General features: G+C 44.5%; 1 protein-coding gene across 1 annotated transcript in view; it reads left to right on the plus strand.

Annotated features, from left to right (window-relative positions):
* mctp1a (multiple C2 domains, transmembrane 1a) overlaps positions 1 to 14,529 on the plus strand; it is a 131,139-nt gene that overhangs the window by 111,410 nt on the left and 5,200 nt on the right. The window contains exons 18-20 of the mRNA XM_019275946.2: positions 10,193 to 10,302; positions 11,066 to 11,175; positions 11,494 to 11,591. Coding sequence (XP_019131491.2) covers positions 10,193 to 10,302; positions 11,066 to 11,175; positions 11,494 to 11,591 — 318 coding nt within the window. The remainder of the gene's footprint in view (positions 1 to 10,192; positions 10,303 to 11,065; positions 11,176 to 11,493; positions 11,592 to 14,529) is intronic.

The raw sequence follows: 14,529 nt of genomic DNA on the forward strand, positions 1-14,529 counted from the left end.
GACAGCCGTTCCACCCTCTGCTGCTTTCCCTGAAGGCATGACTCATGCACATACATGTGCACGCACACACACACGCACACACACAGTGAGTCATGCACATGTGTGTTTTTTAGTAATGGTTTTCTGGCAAGTATAGAACTCCTGGCGAATGGCTAGTATCAGCGCACATATCCATTTCTCATCCTTCAGGCCTCACAGCCATTTCCAGCTACTGATTTTAACGTACACTATCTCTCTGTTTGTCTTTTTTGTATTTATCCGTCTCGTCTTTCTCTCCCCATCGCTGTCTCGGCGACTGTCTCTTCTTCTTCGTATCATTAAGCAAGTGCCAAGGTTCTCTGCTCCTTGTAATGTTAAATAAGAAACACACTTTGTCGTAGTGTGAATACGGTTAAAAAAAAAAAAAAACAGTCCAAGTTTTCTGACTTAGCTCCAGATAGCACACATAGCTCTGCAGCATCTTCCCAAGCCCCGGCACTCCTCTCTCAGTCCCAGTCACGGCACTGCGCTGATCCCTCGGATAGTCATAACATAGCATAATGTAATTGGACTAAAGGGAGCACTGGGAATTATATCAATGCTCTGGAAAGAAAAAAAAAGTGTGACTGTTGTTCTAGGGAGGCTATTGAGCTTGTGATGCAGCAGGGTTGTCCTCAGGTATCAGGGGGGGTTACAGCCGCTGAGGAGAATGGGTGAGAGAGACAGAGGGAGGAAGGGGAAGAGAAAAAAGTTTGAATGTGTCTGTGTTCTTTTCTTCTCGCCGTCTGTGAAGGATGAAAAGCGTCACGCTGTAAAAGATGCTTTTGACTTTTCCGCTTCATTTTTCTTCCCATCTCACTGTCTTTTTTTTTTTTTTTCTTACCCCCGTTGTTCAGCAAAGACGCTGGTAGGAACTGCATTTTAATCATGTTTTGCTAATAGAGGGAGGAATGACAACAAAAAAGGAGGGTGAAAGAGGCATGGAGGGGTATTGTCTCTCTATGCAAAATACACAGCATTGTTTGTTTGTTTGTTTTTCCTCTTCGCCACACACACACACACATACATCAGGTGGATCATCTCTCACTATCTCTATTCCCCCCAGATACATATATCTTGCTTTGTCTTTTGCTTTCTCTCATTGCCCCTGCATTCCCCGACTCTCCACCATTCTCTTAACACTTTTATTTTAACTCTGGTCTTTTTTTTTATTTCAAAGACATTTTGTTTTTTGTTTTTTGCACTGTGGGTCTTGATATGTGGGTCAGTATATTAATATTAATACCAATATTAACTCAACTGCTAGTCTGAAGTCTAAACAGAGGTGAGTACTGGAAAAAGAAAATCAATTATGACTCTTTTCTGCATTGCAAGGCTGAAAGCAACAGCCTTATTATATTGGCCAGGTTAGAAGACCCCAGCTGTAAAACATCCACATGTTTTCTTTAACCCTTCACCTTAATTTCTCTGGGTTGTAAAGAGAAAATCTGACTGTAATCTATCCACAAGGACCCTAAACCAGGCCCCTGGGAGGACAGCCGTGATAAAAACCATATCCTCGAGGATATGTTGGCTTCCTGGCACTTTGAGTGGATACGGGCGATGGTGGTAAGTGGGCATGTGTGTGGCTCTGGCACTGACTCCTGATAGTGTGTGTCGCCGTCTTCTGGTTCCCTATTTAGCTCATCGTCTGTCCGGCGGCCTCTGTCTGCTGTCCTGTCGGGGTTTGTGTACAGTACCTGTCCTCTGTCCGCGTCTCAATCAGCACCCACGCACTTGCACGTTCAGCCCACAAACCCCAACCCCACCCCGAGGCCTCCGCCTCCGCCTGCTCTTTAAGGTGATGGGCGAGCTATCGGGGCTCCAGCATGGAAGGCTGCTCCCGTCTTTTCATGTGACTTCCCTGTAGCACTGTAGACCTCTCACACTGCAAGGTGACAGCTATAGATTGAGAGTGTGTTAACTAGGTTTAGCCGGAGGGACTTGTGGCTCTGGGGTACTAAAAGGTGACATTGGGAGTGACTCCAGTGTATACGTACTGTTTTGGGAATAATCTATGCAATTGGGGGGGGGGGGTCTCGAGGAATAAAACACCCTCACAGGCTGCTTTATTTATTTATTTCCTAAAAATAGACATTTCAGTAATACACTAATTACACTCCTCTCACAAATAATGATTGTTTATACACCTTATGACCCTTAAGTCGCTGATAATAAGCACCTAACAAGCAAACAAATGTTCTACTGAGTTTCAGAGTCCTGCGTATGTATATGTGTGTGCATTTATGTGTGTGATTGTTGGTGATGGGGTGATTTGAATGCGCCTGTGAGCCCTTTTTCTTAAAAGTTTCTACAGAGACAGCAAAATCCATTTCATATCGTTGGAGCGAATCCCATTGCTCATTATGCCTAATGCTGCAATGTCTACTCCCCCAACTGTTATTGTTCTGAATCACATACACACAAGCGGCTGAACCAACTGAACTTTCTGACTGATGAACTATGCATCAAAGGGATCGCGATCAGCACTCGTTGCACTGTAGGTGAGGAATTCTTGTGTGTTCTCATCCACCCAAAGTAACTCTCTTCGAGACTCACACCAAATAGGATGTTGAAGATGGCACACGCGCGCTCAGCCCCTCCCGGTCTCTCATTGGACAGAATGTGGAGCACAACACTTGACAGCAGTGTCGTCTGAATTTGAAAGTCAGACATGTTAGAAGGCAGCCGCCACCTTTTCTTTTAACAAGAGTCATAAATCTGTAATGAGCACAGAGAGGATGCATATTTTATTTACTTTTTTGAAGACGTGATCCCTTCACTTCATAGCGATGCACTCTCGCTCTGTCGTTTTTTTTTTCTCCCTTCCAAAACAAAGTTTAAAACAGTGGATGTTACAGCTGTTCCTATCGCCTGTGTCTCTCTGAACATGAATATGTAATTAAAGGTACGCCAAAGTTAAAGTTTTACAGACCTAGCCGATAAATCAAATATAATTTCACCTGGAAATATATGTTGATATATAATGAATGGAATAAAATCTAATTTCTGCATAGTAAAAAAAATCTTAATTAGTTAAATAGAATTAACTCTTGTGGATGCATACTCTGCCTTACAGAATTAAAAATACAAAAATGAGAAATACATTTCTTTTCTAACTTAATTACCAGATTTTTGTCCCTCATCTAAACTATTTATCAATTAATTTCATCCTTGAGTATGGCCAAAACAAATGAACCCAGTGTTTCAGGGGTTTCGATTGTGCAGTAGCACATGTTTTAAGCCAACCCAGGCCGGCAGACTGAAGACAGACAAACAGAGAGACTGACAGACAGACAGATGGGGGGGTGGGGATGGGCTGGAGCAGTTAAACCAGGCCAACAGAGGACAAGAGTAATGTTGTCCCATTCATCACGCACTGCCAGGCTGGATCCTGGGAAGGACAGGGGAAGGAGAGCGCAGGAGCAGGGGAGCAGAGGTGAGGCAAAGTGGGGGAGAACCGGGCAGGCTGGGGGTGCAGGGTGGGCGGGGGTCGGGTGGCGTTCAGCGGGAGGCGAGGAAGGGGAAGTGATCAAGCGCAGAAGTTGTGGGGTTGGTAGTCATTTATGTGTGTGTGTGTGTGTGTGTGTGTGTGTGTGTGTGTGTGTGTGTGTGTGTGCCCGACCTTGAGTCTGATGGAGTGGCTGGTGTGGTGGAGGTGATGAGAGGCCCCAGGGGGAGATGGGTAAAGATGATCAGTGGCAAACAACCTCCTGCCACCCAGACACATTAGAGACATGCACACTCATAACACCAGAAACCTTTCTCTTTAGGATAGGAAGCAGAGGTCAAACTGAAAATAAGTCACCACCACCTCTTCCTTTTTATTCTCTCTTTCCCTCTATCCCTCTCTTTTACATACGTGTATATTTATCCTCGCTATGGGACTAGGCTGGGTGAAGAGACTAATTAGTACTAGAGAGCATTGTGTCTGCCTGGTCCACCTTCAGCTGACAGTCTTAACTGGAGTTTGACTTTGGTTTTGTGGGAGCAACCCTCAACACACACAGATATTCTCAAAGAAAACCGTGTGTACATACCGTACACACAGACATACATGTATACACACTCACATTCATCCATTTGGGGCCTATGGGAGTGGGACTCCCCTTCACATCTTAACGTGGCCTTTGTGTATGCGAGCGGCTTGATGAGGGCCAGGAGGACGTGCGGTGCATCTCAACACCCTAGTTAAACAGATATTTATGTGTTTATGATAAAAAGAGAGGGAGGGAAATAGAGATGTATTCCCCACATTCGCTCATGGATTAGTTGTTGTATGGGATAAATTATTTATTAAAACCGCAGCTTGGAGGAAAAAAAAAGAAGAGAGGAACATCTGCTTCTTTCATGTGGCCCTGGCGAGGTGCCAGGTTGCATGGTGGTATCTGAGGCCGGTCGCAGGGCCTTTGTCTCGTCTTGTTGTCATTTCCTGACAGAGGGGAGATGTTCTTCTAGGCCACTGGGTTCCCAAGTTTTTTTTCTTCGTTCCTCAGGGGCCTCTCTTAACTCCCAGTGGGTAAAATCTGTGACTCATTGCTTCCCAGTGGAGTTAGTAATACTTGGAATAGACACCGATGAAACATTTTAGTTTTAATCTTAAGGGCAGTTTTTGGCTTACATACGTGCCTCTGTTTTTAGGAGATGAGCTAGTTAAATGGTCAAAATATGAGAAATATAGATTAAAAAGTTGCAAAGTACCTCAATGCTGCTTTTGACTGACTGTAACACATGTTAGGAATGTGTAGGAAACTTTTCGATTTCTGACCATGACTTTTAGAGAAAAGTGAAAAATGAAAAACTAGTTTATGAAAATGTGCAATTGGCTCATGGTGCTGATTAACAAAAATACAAAAAATGCAAATTTTAGCAGGCTTTTGCAAGCATTGTGCAATGTACCTACTATAAATATTTCTGCTTGCTTCATTTCAGAGACAGGCCATCCGAACAGTGAACTGTTTTGACTCGGAATTGTTACTCAAGTAGAACCAAACAATATTACCAGACTGAACTGAATGCCTCCAGTGAATGCAAATGAACCGACGAAAGCCTCCTCTCCTACAGTGCTGCAGTTTCATTAATCACCAAATTATTTTTAGATTTTTTTAAAAATTCCAGTAAGTCAAAAAAATTCAGCACAGCCAAACAGCATGTTTACGAGAACAAAATCAACACATGACGCTTTAAGTATACAGTGGGATGTTAATTGTATGCACTATTTATTATTCTGTCATTCCTAATTCTAGTACAGGCTTTGGAAATTGAATTTGTGTCACCCCTAAAGCATTCCTCAACTTGTTCAACTTTTCAATGTTGTGTTTTTTTTTCTTTCCCTCCTCTCTTTTTCCTGGGGTGGAAATGGGAGGGATTCCGACTCCCCCTCTGCAGTTACAAAATCAACAAGAACGCTTTCAGATGCCCTCTGGGAGCCACATATTAGCATCCTGTCACGTTTTATATGACATTTCAATTTTTACTGTGCTGCCAGAGTGAGAGAGGCAAAAAGAAAAAAAAAACAACAAAGAAAAACAGGTGCAATTTTAGCACGGCAGCAATGAGCAGCAGCCACTTGTGGTTCAGACTCATTTTGTGGTGTGATGGGATATATGCTGCTACATTATAACGGTTAGGTTTATCATTTTTATGGCGTAACTCAGCAGGGAGAACAATGTGATCGGAGGTTAAAACAGTCTCAAATGGCTCTCTCTATTTCCACCCAGTAGATATAGGACAGATATTTGAGTCCATCGTAATAGGCTAAGTCCTCAGTGACCTCTCTCTTGTTTAGCTCTAGGCCTTGGGTCAGTGAAGAACAAACTGTCTTTGCAAAGTTTACAACTGCTCACTTTGCACTTTTGCATTTAGATGTACTCCGCCATGATGCTATTCCTCTGAAAGAGAAATGGAGCAGTCAAGTATACAGAGGCATGGTTCCTTTGTTAAATATTTAATCAAGTGTTTCAAGGAGTTTACCACATTTGTTTACCACAATTTACCAGCGAGTGCAATGTGGTTAGCCTAACGTGGGCGCTTCCATGTATGTGTGTGAGCGAGTGTGTGTCCCTTGGCTCTCTCTGGTGTCACTGAGGGTTGTTTCTCCTTAACTCACGCAAGCAGCTCACATCACTTTAACGAGCCTTCCCGCCTCTTTCTTTCTTCCCGTGATGGGGAGCGCTCCCATGATGCAGCCTGAGCCCCACACTTGCACACAGGGTGGCTCAATGCTGAACTGATGGGTGCTCGAGCTGAGATTTCACATGACGCTCCACGCATTCCAAACAATGATGCAAACTTTGGACATAACCTCAAAAGATGCGTTTATTGCCTTTTAAACGGCATACATGCAATTAAAACAACTCCCTGCCAACAAAGACTCACAAAATATTTCTGCTCCCGACCTGATGAGAGTTAATTGATGTCAAAGAGTTTCTTTTGCACCTCTGAAACATTTCATTCATGGGGATAAACAGATCTTCTCAATACACAGTAATATGCAGTCCCTCTGACTTTACCCTGAACTCCTTTTCGTAACAATAAATTATGAAACAAATTATTTTTATAACGATAAATAGATCACCGCACAGGAGAAGACAAAGAGAATGAATATTAATGACAGAGGAATGTAGAAAGGTTTTAAGATTCCTTTGTATTTATATTAAATAAACACTCTGGAGTATGCATTCCACAAATTACTGGTGTTTTGTATTAGCAGAGCACTGATGGTCATGGGCATTCAAAAAATTAATTAAAACCATATGCACTCTCTTCTCTTATATATTCTGGCAACCCTCTACTGGGGATCCTAATTTATATTCAGCCTTTTGATATTCTTGCATATAATTTGTTTTCATTTATTATTACTGTACATTTTGTATCCTTCGAATGAAGCCTTTGGTTTGTGTCAAAGTGAGTATTCGATATTTAAGATGAATCGTTGCATAAAGTTGTATCTGTGCTGTATTTCATATACAGACAAACATGGTGGTGGTGACAGTAAGTGGTGACAGAAAAGTATCCATGTCACATCTAAATTGAGGCCTGTCTTATAGTAGATGGAAAAAAAAATCCTGTCATCCATCTGCAATTGGAATTTATAACACGCAGACAGAGCTGGCAGATACTGTAACATGTCAGCATAACACATTGCAGATTAACCTACAGTTGCCGTCTATTAGAATGCATGGTGCTGAAGTCATTAGGCAGGCTTATTACACTTATTTGTCTGAATGATTCAAGCCGTGCAGCGTCATCCTTCAGAGCGCTGTTGTCAGAGGTGCTGGGATTTGTAGCATACTTTGAGCATTAACATGACTTGCAACTGTAGCCAAGTCAAAGCGAGAGGCCTCACAGATTTCATTTTATTAGCCATGCCTTCAGGTCTCCAAACAAACCCACTTAGTCTCCCTGACAGACACAGGAAGAGACAGATGGAAATACTGGCCCTGAGTCTCCTGTAAAGACCCTGCTCCTCCTCCTGAGCGAGGCTAGAAGCTGCTCAGGAACTGGAAAACCATGCTCTCATCACATATCACATATGTGAGCTAGTGTCAGGCACGCACGCATACTCCTCACAAAAGCAGCGTTACGAAACTCTTTTATTAACTTATTATGCTGGTGATGAATCTAGTCTCGAGGACGTGTGAACGCGTCTTAGAAAAAGCTCCCCTCCCAATTCAAATGTTTCACCATTTTGTTAAATATCCACAAAGCTCCCTTTAACCTTGACTGTGATGTGCGAATGCCATGTCTCCCTCCTCGTCTTTCTGTATCGTTTCCCTCTCTATCACTGATGACATTTCAGTCTGAAACAAACTTGCTCAATAGGGAAAGAAACTGCTTTTAGAAGTCAAGGTCCCTCATCGTCTAATCTGTGTCGGGATATAATATCGTTTGCAGAGTCACACAGCAAGACCAGGTGTGCAGATCAACCTTATCTAATAGCTGAAGGGTGTGTGTGTGTGTGTGTGTGTGTATGTGTGTGTTTGTGTGCATATTAGGTTCCATTATAAGAACAGGTTGCCTGGCTCCATATGTGCGCAGTGTGCGGGGAAGCTGGGAAAACAAGGTTCTCCGTGGCCCTCTGTGTTATTGCTACCTCCCGCCTCCCCAAGCCGTGTTTGAAGACAGGAAATACGAGTCAGACCGCAGTCCGAGGGGCATGTGGCAATGGTTTATACTCCGATGACCTCTGACCTATCCTCTACACCCCCGCCCGCTCTCTCACACCACTCCCCTGGCCCTCAAACACTCTCCCCTGAGTGTGGGCCCAAAAATAAAAACGGCCTGACCCGGCCCAGCCCGGCTCGGCTCAGCCTAACCCAGCGCAGCACAATAGACCCTGCATTCTGAGATTTGTTTGAGCGAGCAATGAAAAACAGATGGACTCTGAGGAAAGGACTGAGAAGAGGAGAGAGAGAGGACGAAAGAAAGGGAGTCTTGTAAAATATTTGCGAAGAAAAATAACCCAGGGACGCTGTCTAATTATATCTATTTGTCTTGTGTGGTTTTGCTGGGGAGGCCATGTGGTCTCCCCTGGCTGCTCCATGGTTCATTTTTCACATTATCTGATCCTGGATGGAGAGTTAAAAAGAGGGTGGGTTTCAGGGCAGTGGGGTGGTGGGTGGGTGTTTTGGGTCTCAGTGGGAGGGTTGTGCTGAGGTGGGGGGGCTGGCCTCAAGGAGTGAAATGTGGTAAAGGCCTCTGGGGTCCTGGAGGCTTCACGTCTTTGACTGCTTCACTGTCTTCTCCGAGAATAATGATAAGGATTACTTCTCTAATCGAGCAGAGTCGATCCATCTTCATCAATAACACAGCCATTGCTATATCATGCCTTTTCTCTAACAAAAGAAATATTTAGGGGCCATGTAGGCCACAATCTTTTGGTTTCTCTTCAAACTTTTCATGTCCATTTTGCAGTTAATTAACTTGAGTTCTTCAAACAGCTGTGTAATATCCTTATTTTTTCCCCCAGCTTTTATGAAATCCAGATTCTTTCTAATCTGAACTCTAAAGCTTTCTGGCATCTTTAATTCACTTATCGGCAAGTGTTCATTTGTTTAACTAATACTCTCAACAATAGAGGAAACGAGCACATCAATCCATCCAAACGAAAATAATTGTCACTTTATCAGCAGTTATCAGTAACGTTCTGGAACTGGATGATCTTTAATAAAAGTCTCTTTCTCTGCCAGTTTGCTCAAATTCCCCTTATTGAGTTCCCTAACCGACCACCCATGACTGTACCACTGGACACTTGTTGATAACAGATAGTCCTCCTGTTCCTGTTTTGGCCTCCCCCTTTTTTTTTTTGTCTCCGACGCATGCCCACCAATCACATCCAGCCACAACCAAGTCCGCGTGTTGATGTCCTCACTCAGCCCACGGCTCTCGATCACTCTCTGTCACCTCATTCTGTCCAGATCCATCCTGTCCCTGCCTTGTCAGTCAGTCAGCAGGCAGCTCGTTGACTGTTGCATGACTTCTTAAATTCTTCACTTTGTTTCAGTGAGTGAGTGAGGGGTGGTGGGTGGGGGGGACCAATAGATTTGATTGCCTGCCTAGTTTTGTGGTTTCCCCCCCCCCTCTTCCACTCCTCACAATATTCTCAAGTTCTCAACCATCAAAAGTTGAAAAGGAAGCGCTCTCCATGGTGGGTGACGCTGTTAATAAGGATGATAATGATGTCACGGCTGGTGACATCATCACACTGTGCCAGCCAGCAGAACAAAAGAGGGCTCTGCCCGGTCTTCCTAGCTGTCTTGGCAGCAGCAGAGAGAAAGAGAGAGAGAGAGAGAGAAAGAAAGAGCGCCTAAAGATTGATGTATCCATTTGGCTTTCAGTTTAATTCTGCCTCTTTATTCACATATTCAAATTTTCCTGTGTGAGCTTTTGTAAGGAGGAAAACATTTTGATTTGTTCTGCCGACTTTATATCTCTATTACTCTCTGGAATGAAAGCACTCCGTCAGTTCATGCAGGATATCCGGTGATTTGGCTCCCCCACTCCAAATCTTTGACGCTATTTAAAATGTATTGTTTTCACAAAGATGCCTGTGTGCCCAGCCTCTGTCTTCTCTCTGCTCCCCTCTCTCTTCTCTGTCTCTCTCCATTTCTTTCTCCACCCTCACCCTCATTTTCTTTCTCCCTCGCCTACGTCTCTATCTGTCCTCTCGCAGGACTCGGAGAGAAAGGGCTTCATGAACAAGCTTTATGCCATTCAGGACGTGTGCATCAGCGTGCAGAATGCGCTGGATGAAGTGGCCTCCTATGGCGAGAGGATAAAGAAGTGAGTCGTAAGCCCGCTCCTCGGCACCCGGCCCGCTCTGCTCTGCACGTCGCAATGTGTTTTTTTTTTTTGCAATGCCAGGTTGCCCCGTTTCCCCTTGTCAGCCTAACTGAATATAACTCGGAGCAGCTCTCAGGAAACACTGCCAGCGTGACACCCAACCCTGAGAGGCAAACACACAGGCTGTCTGTCTTTATGTCCATCACTTCTAACTTAACACTGCATTACCTCTTCAATGAATCATCTACGTACTAGATTAGACATGCACATGCACATGCACAAAACCATTTATTTGCTGTACCCTCCTGCATACACAGGTACATACACTTTCTTATAGCAGAGGGGGAAGGCAGGGCATTTTGTTTTGATTAAAAGCTGCAGTAAAAAAAGAGTCAGGCCACAGTTCCTCCTTCAGTTACAGCTAAAAAACATTTTAAATCAAACCGAAACATCTTTGACCTTTTTGTTTCTGTAAGGTGGAGAGCATTTTACTCATTATGTAGTGTGAATTGTATTGAGTCATAGCCCACTTTCACCTTGCAATGCTGACCTGTGAGACTTTGGGGGAAGTTATTTCCTTCTGCACAGTTCCAGCGAGTGTGATGAATTTGTAGTTCAGGGGCATCCAGATCAGCTTGTTTGGGTTGAAAAATATTAAAATGCCCTCGCTGACTCTCTTTATTCTTTCTCTGCATGTTTGGTTGCCACGTCTCCTAATGTTTACGGTCCCCTTTTTCCTCTCTCACTCTCTCTCTCTTTGCAGCACATTTAACTGGACCGTGCCTTTCTTAAGCTGGCTAGCCATTGTGGCTCTCGGATTGGCCACTACCATCATCTATTTCATCCCCCTAAGATACATTGTGCTCGCCTGGGGTAAGCTAATGTCTAAAATGTTACATGTGAGTGTATTATTAAAGGTCTGGTGTGTCCAGTAAGGAGAAGTTGAGGTGAAGGGGTTGCTATCAGCAACTAAATCCTACATACTGTCCTTTTGAATGTAAATACAGTACTTAAATTGCAGAGTAATGTAATTTCTATGTTCCATGCTGTTTATTATGTATTTATGTGCACAGGTAAAGTTGGCATTACATTCTTAGTGAAGCTTTAACAACTTGTAAGACACACAGGTCTGATGTCCACCTTTCATTCCCAACTCTTCCCAACCTGGCCCCACCGTTTTTCTCTCTACAGGGGTGAATAAATTCACCAAGAAGCTGCGAGACCCTTACACCATTGATAACAACGAGCTGCTAGACTTTCTGTCCAGAGTGCCCTCAGATGTACAAGTGGTGGGTGAACTTTTCACTTTCATCTTTGTCTCATCTTTTATTTCTTCTTGACAACACATCTGTCAGATCCAGACACGGGCAAGGGTTAGGGCTCCTTTTATGATCCCCTCTGTCTCTAATTCTGTCTGTTTTCTTTCATTTTCCTCCTCTCAGCCCGTTGGCTCCTCACTCCTTGTGCTTTTCATGTGAACTGACGATCCATTGTTTTAGCGACGGAGACATGTAATCTAATTTTTTTCTTTTGTTTCTGTGTTTTCCTATTAATAGCGTCCAAGTCTAATTCAATTTCCACATACATAGCTGGAGCTGTGTAATAAGATAACGAGGTTAAGTGAGTTTAGTGCCCGGCATTTAACTAGGTTGATTGACTCCATACACATACACTCACACACAATTACAGTTAGCTGTTGTTTCCCAGCTATGCTAGTAATTGGAACAGAGTGTAAACCAACAGTTAACCAGCCCCATGCGGTTTTGCTTCTACATTAACCGTGAGATCAGATTAACTTTGTGGCTGAAGACTACAGATGCTTCGTTAGGTAAAATATAGTGTGTAGACGTGTGTGTGTGTGTGTGTGACTGTAACGTGCTGTGCCGCTCAGGACAAAGTGCAGTTTAAACTGCAATTAAGCGGCAGCTTGTGAAAGTCGTTGTGTTATCCAGCACCGATGGTGTCCGCTGTGGCCGTTAAGCCCTGCTGTGCTAAGTCCAATACGCACGCACATGAACGCACAGATAAACACACATGCAGGCTGAATGACCCGGGGCCTCTGATACGACCAATCCCCTGCCACATCAGCGCTGACTACTTCCTCTTTGATCGCTCGTTGCCCACAACTTCTTTCATCTTTACAGGGTCATAATCCTTGCTCCCCTACACACCCCTGCCAACCCCCGGTGATCTCCCCCTTTTGGCCCCCGTACGGTTTTACAGTTTCTTGGTTTTACTGGGGCCTGCTGCAGCAGTAGGCACCAGGCAGGTAGCCACTGGCTTAAATGAGCCCAAGCTGTCCCCTCTGGTGAAGTGCAGCCACCTTACACACCTGGAGCCTGGAGGAACGGAGTGGTGAAGGGGCCCAGCCCCGGCAGGTATGAGGCCTTTACAAGGCTCCTAATGAGGGCCTGCTGGCTAGTGAAGGTGGGGGCAGACATGGTGCTCTGGTCTGGTGCCCGTGGTGCTGGAGTTGTGCCTACTGTATAAGTAATACTGTAAGTGCTACTGTAACGGTTATTGCTGCAGCTGTTGGAATGGTAATCGTTGCCAGGTTTCACTGACAGTTTGGAGGCTTTCCGAGTAATGAGGGTGAAAGACCAAGGGAGAGGGGTAAGAATAGATTTGAGGGGAGGCAAGATGAGGATAGAAATAGAGAAATGGGAGGAAGAATGAGGACAGAAAGTAGACGTAAAGTTGATTGATCAGTGAAGATGACTAGTTTGATTATTCAGGTCAGGGTAGTCGTTTGTATCAATAAAATAAGGTCATTAAAATCTAGATTCACTGCTTAGTCAGCTGATGAAGAACTGAGACCTGCGCCTGATCACTTTCCCACTGAATCCAAAGGTTAATTTCCTGCGAAGACACCCTGCACTGCGGTCGTTGGCTAAAAACAGACCAGAACGTTCTGCTCTGCGGTGCGTCCCGCTCCTGCCTGCGGTGCTGGGTTCACCTCATTGCCTACCCCCACCTTACTGGGTCAAAGCCGTCTGTGGGGATTAAGCCCTTTAGGCTCTGGGATGATGCGCAGAGGTGCTAAGGTCCAAATAGAGTGTCCCCTCACGGGCACGTGTCCATGGCACCCACTGGCATTGGTGCAAGGGCCCACTATGCCTGATACCCTGGATGACTAATGAAGTGCTATTTCAGGGCCCCAGTGTGACCTAACACACATACACAATAACACACACACACACACACACACACACACGCTCTCTCAGCAGTAGTGCATGTGAGGTGGGTTAGGGGAGTTTCAGTGTAGTGTTCCGCATCATTTGGAGGTGCTTCAGTGCAGCCAGAACTGATGAGGTTCTAATGACTTTATATACAAAGGGCATCCACACTGGGCCACAGTCCATCATTGCTTATATAGCTGTACAGCAACTGTGGCACAGCTTTTGGACTCGCAGTTTTTCTCATCTTTCATTTCTCTTTATAGAGTACAAGTACATAAAACTTTGCATTTAGCAAGAACAACGCTCCCTTCTCATCAGTCAGTACAGTTAACATAAGGTACTTGAGTCTTGCAAACCAAGCTCTTAAAATCAATGACACCGGGCCCCTAACAGCACTGTCAAACACCCTTTTAAAAACGAAATCCCCAGTGGTGCACAGGAGCTGCAACAGGAAGAGTTACCTTTTTACCACCTGAACAGTTTACTTAAATGATTACGTCCCTCTGTGAGCGGCGACGTTAAAGGCTGGCATGGCATGTGGCGCATGTGCGCGTGAAAGATTCACCGCTCCTCTCTGGGCAACACTTTCCTGTATCTGGTTTGGATCTTTTACCAGCGTAAGCTATCGTTATGGTCATTATCAGGGAATCCTTCATGTCCTCTTAAACGAGGCCAAACTGAGCACCTTTATAGTGCTAAGTATTCCCTACCTGGCGTTTGGGAGGTGTCAGTGCACTAGTATGTTTTACGACACCATTAGCCATGTGAGCGAGGGAGTGCATAAGTAGGGCCAAGGCAATTAGCATGCCAAGTGGCCCTTTATGATCGGTGTAAAGTAGCTGGATCAAACCCCCAGTACAAAAATAAGCATGAATTCCAATTTGGCGCCTAATGAGCAGAGGGGAGCAGTCGGGTTAATATTTTTAGACAACATTTATGTTGGGGATGAAACCTCATTGGGCATACAAGGGTCAAAGTCAGGATAGTTAAAGGTTGAAATGTTGCCAGATGCCATCACTTACATCTAGCAGAGGTCTGTCTCTCCTTC

This window comes from Larimichthys crocea, chromosome III (genome assembly GCF_000972845.2).
Source record: "Larimichthys crocea isolate SSNF chromosome III, L_crocea_2.0, whole genome shotgun sequence".
Taxonomy (NCBI): Eukaryota; Metazoa; Chordata; class Actinopteri; family Sciaenidae; genus Larimichthys; species Larimichthys crocea.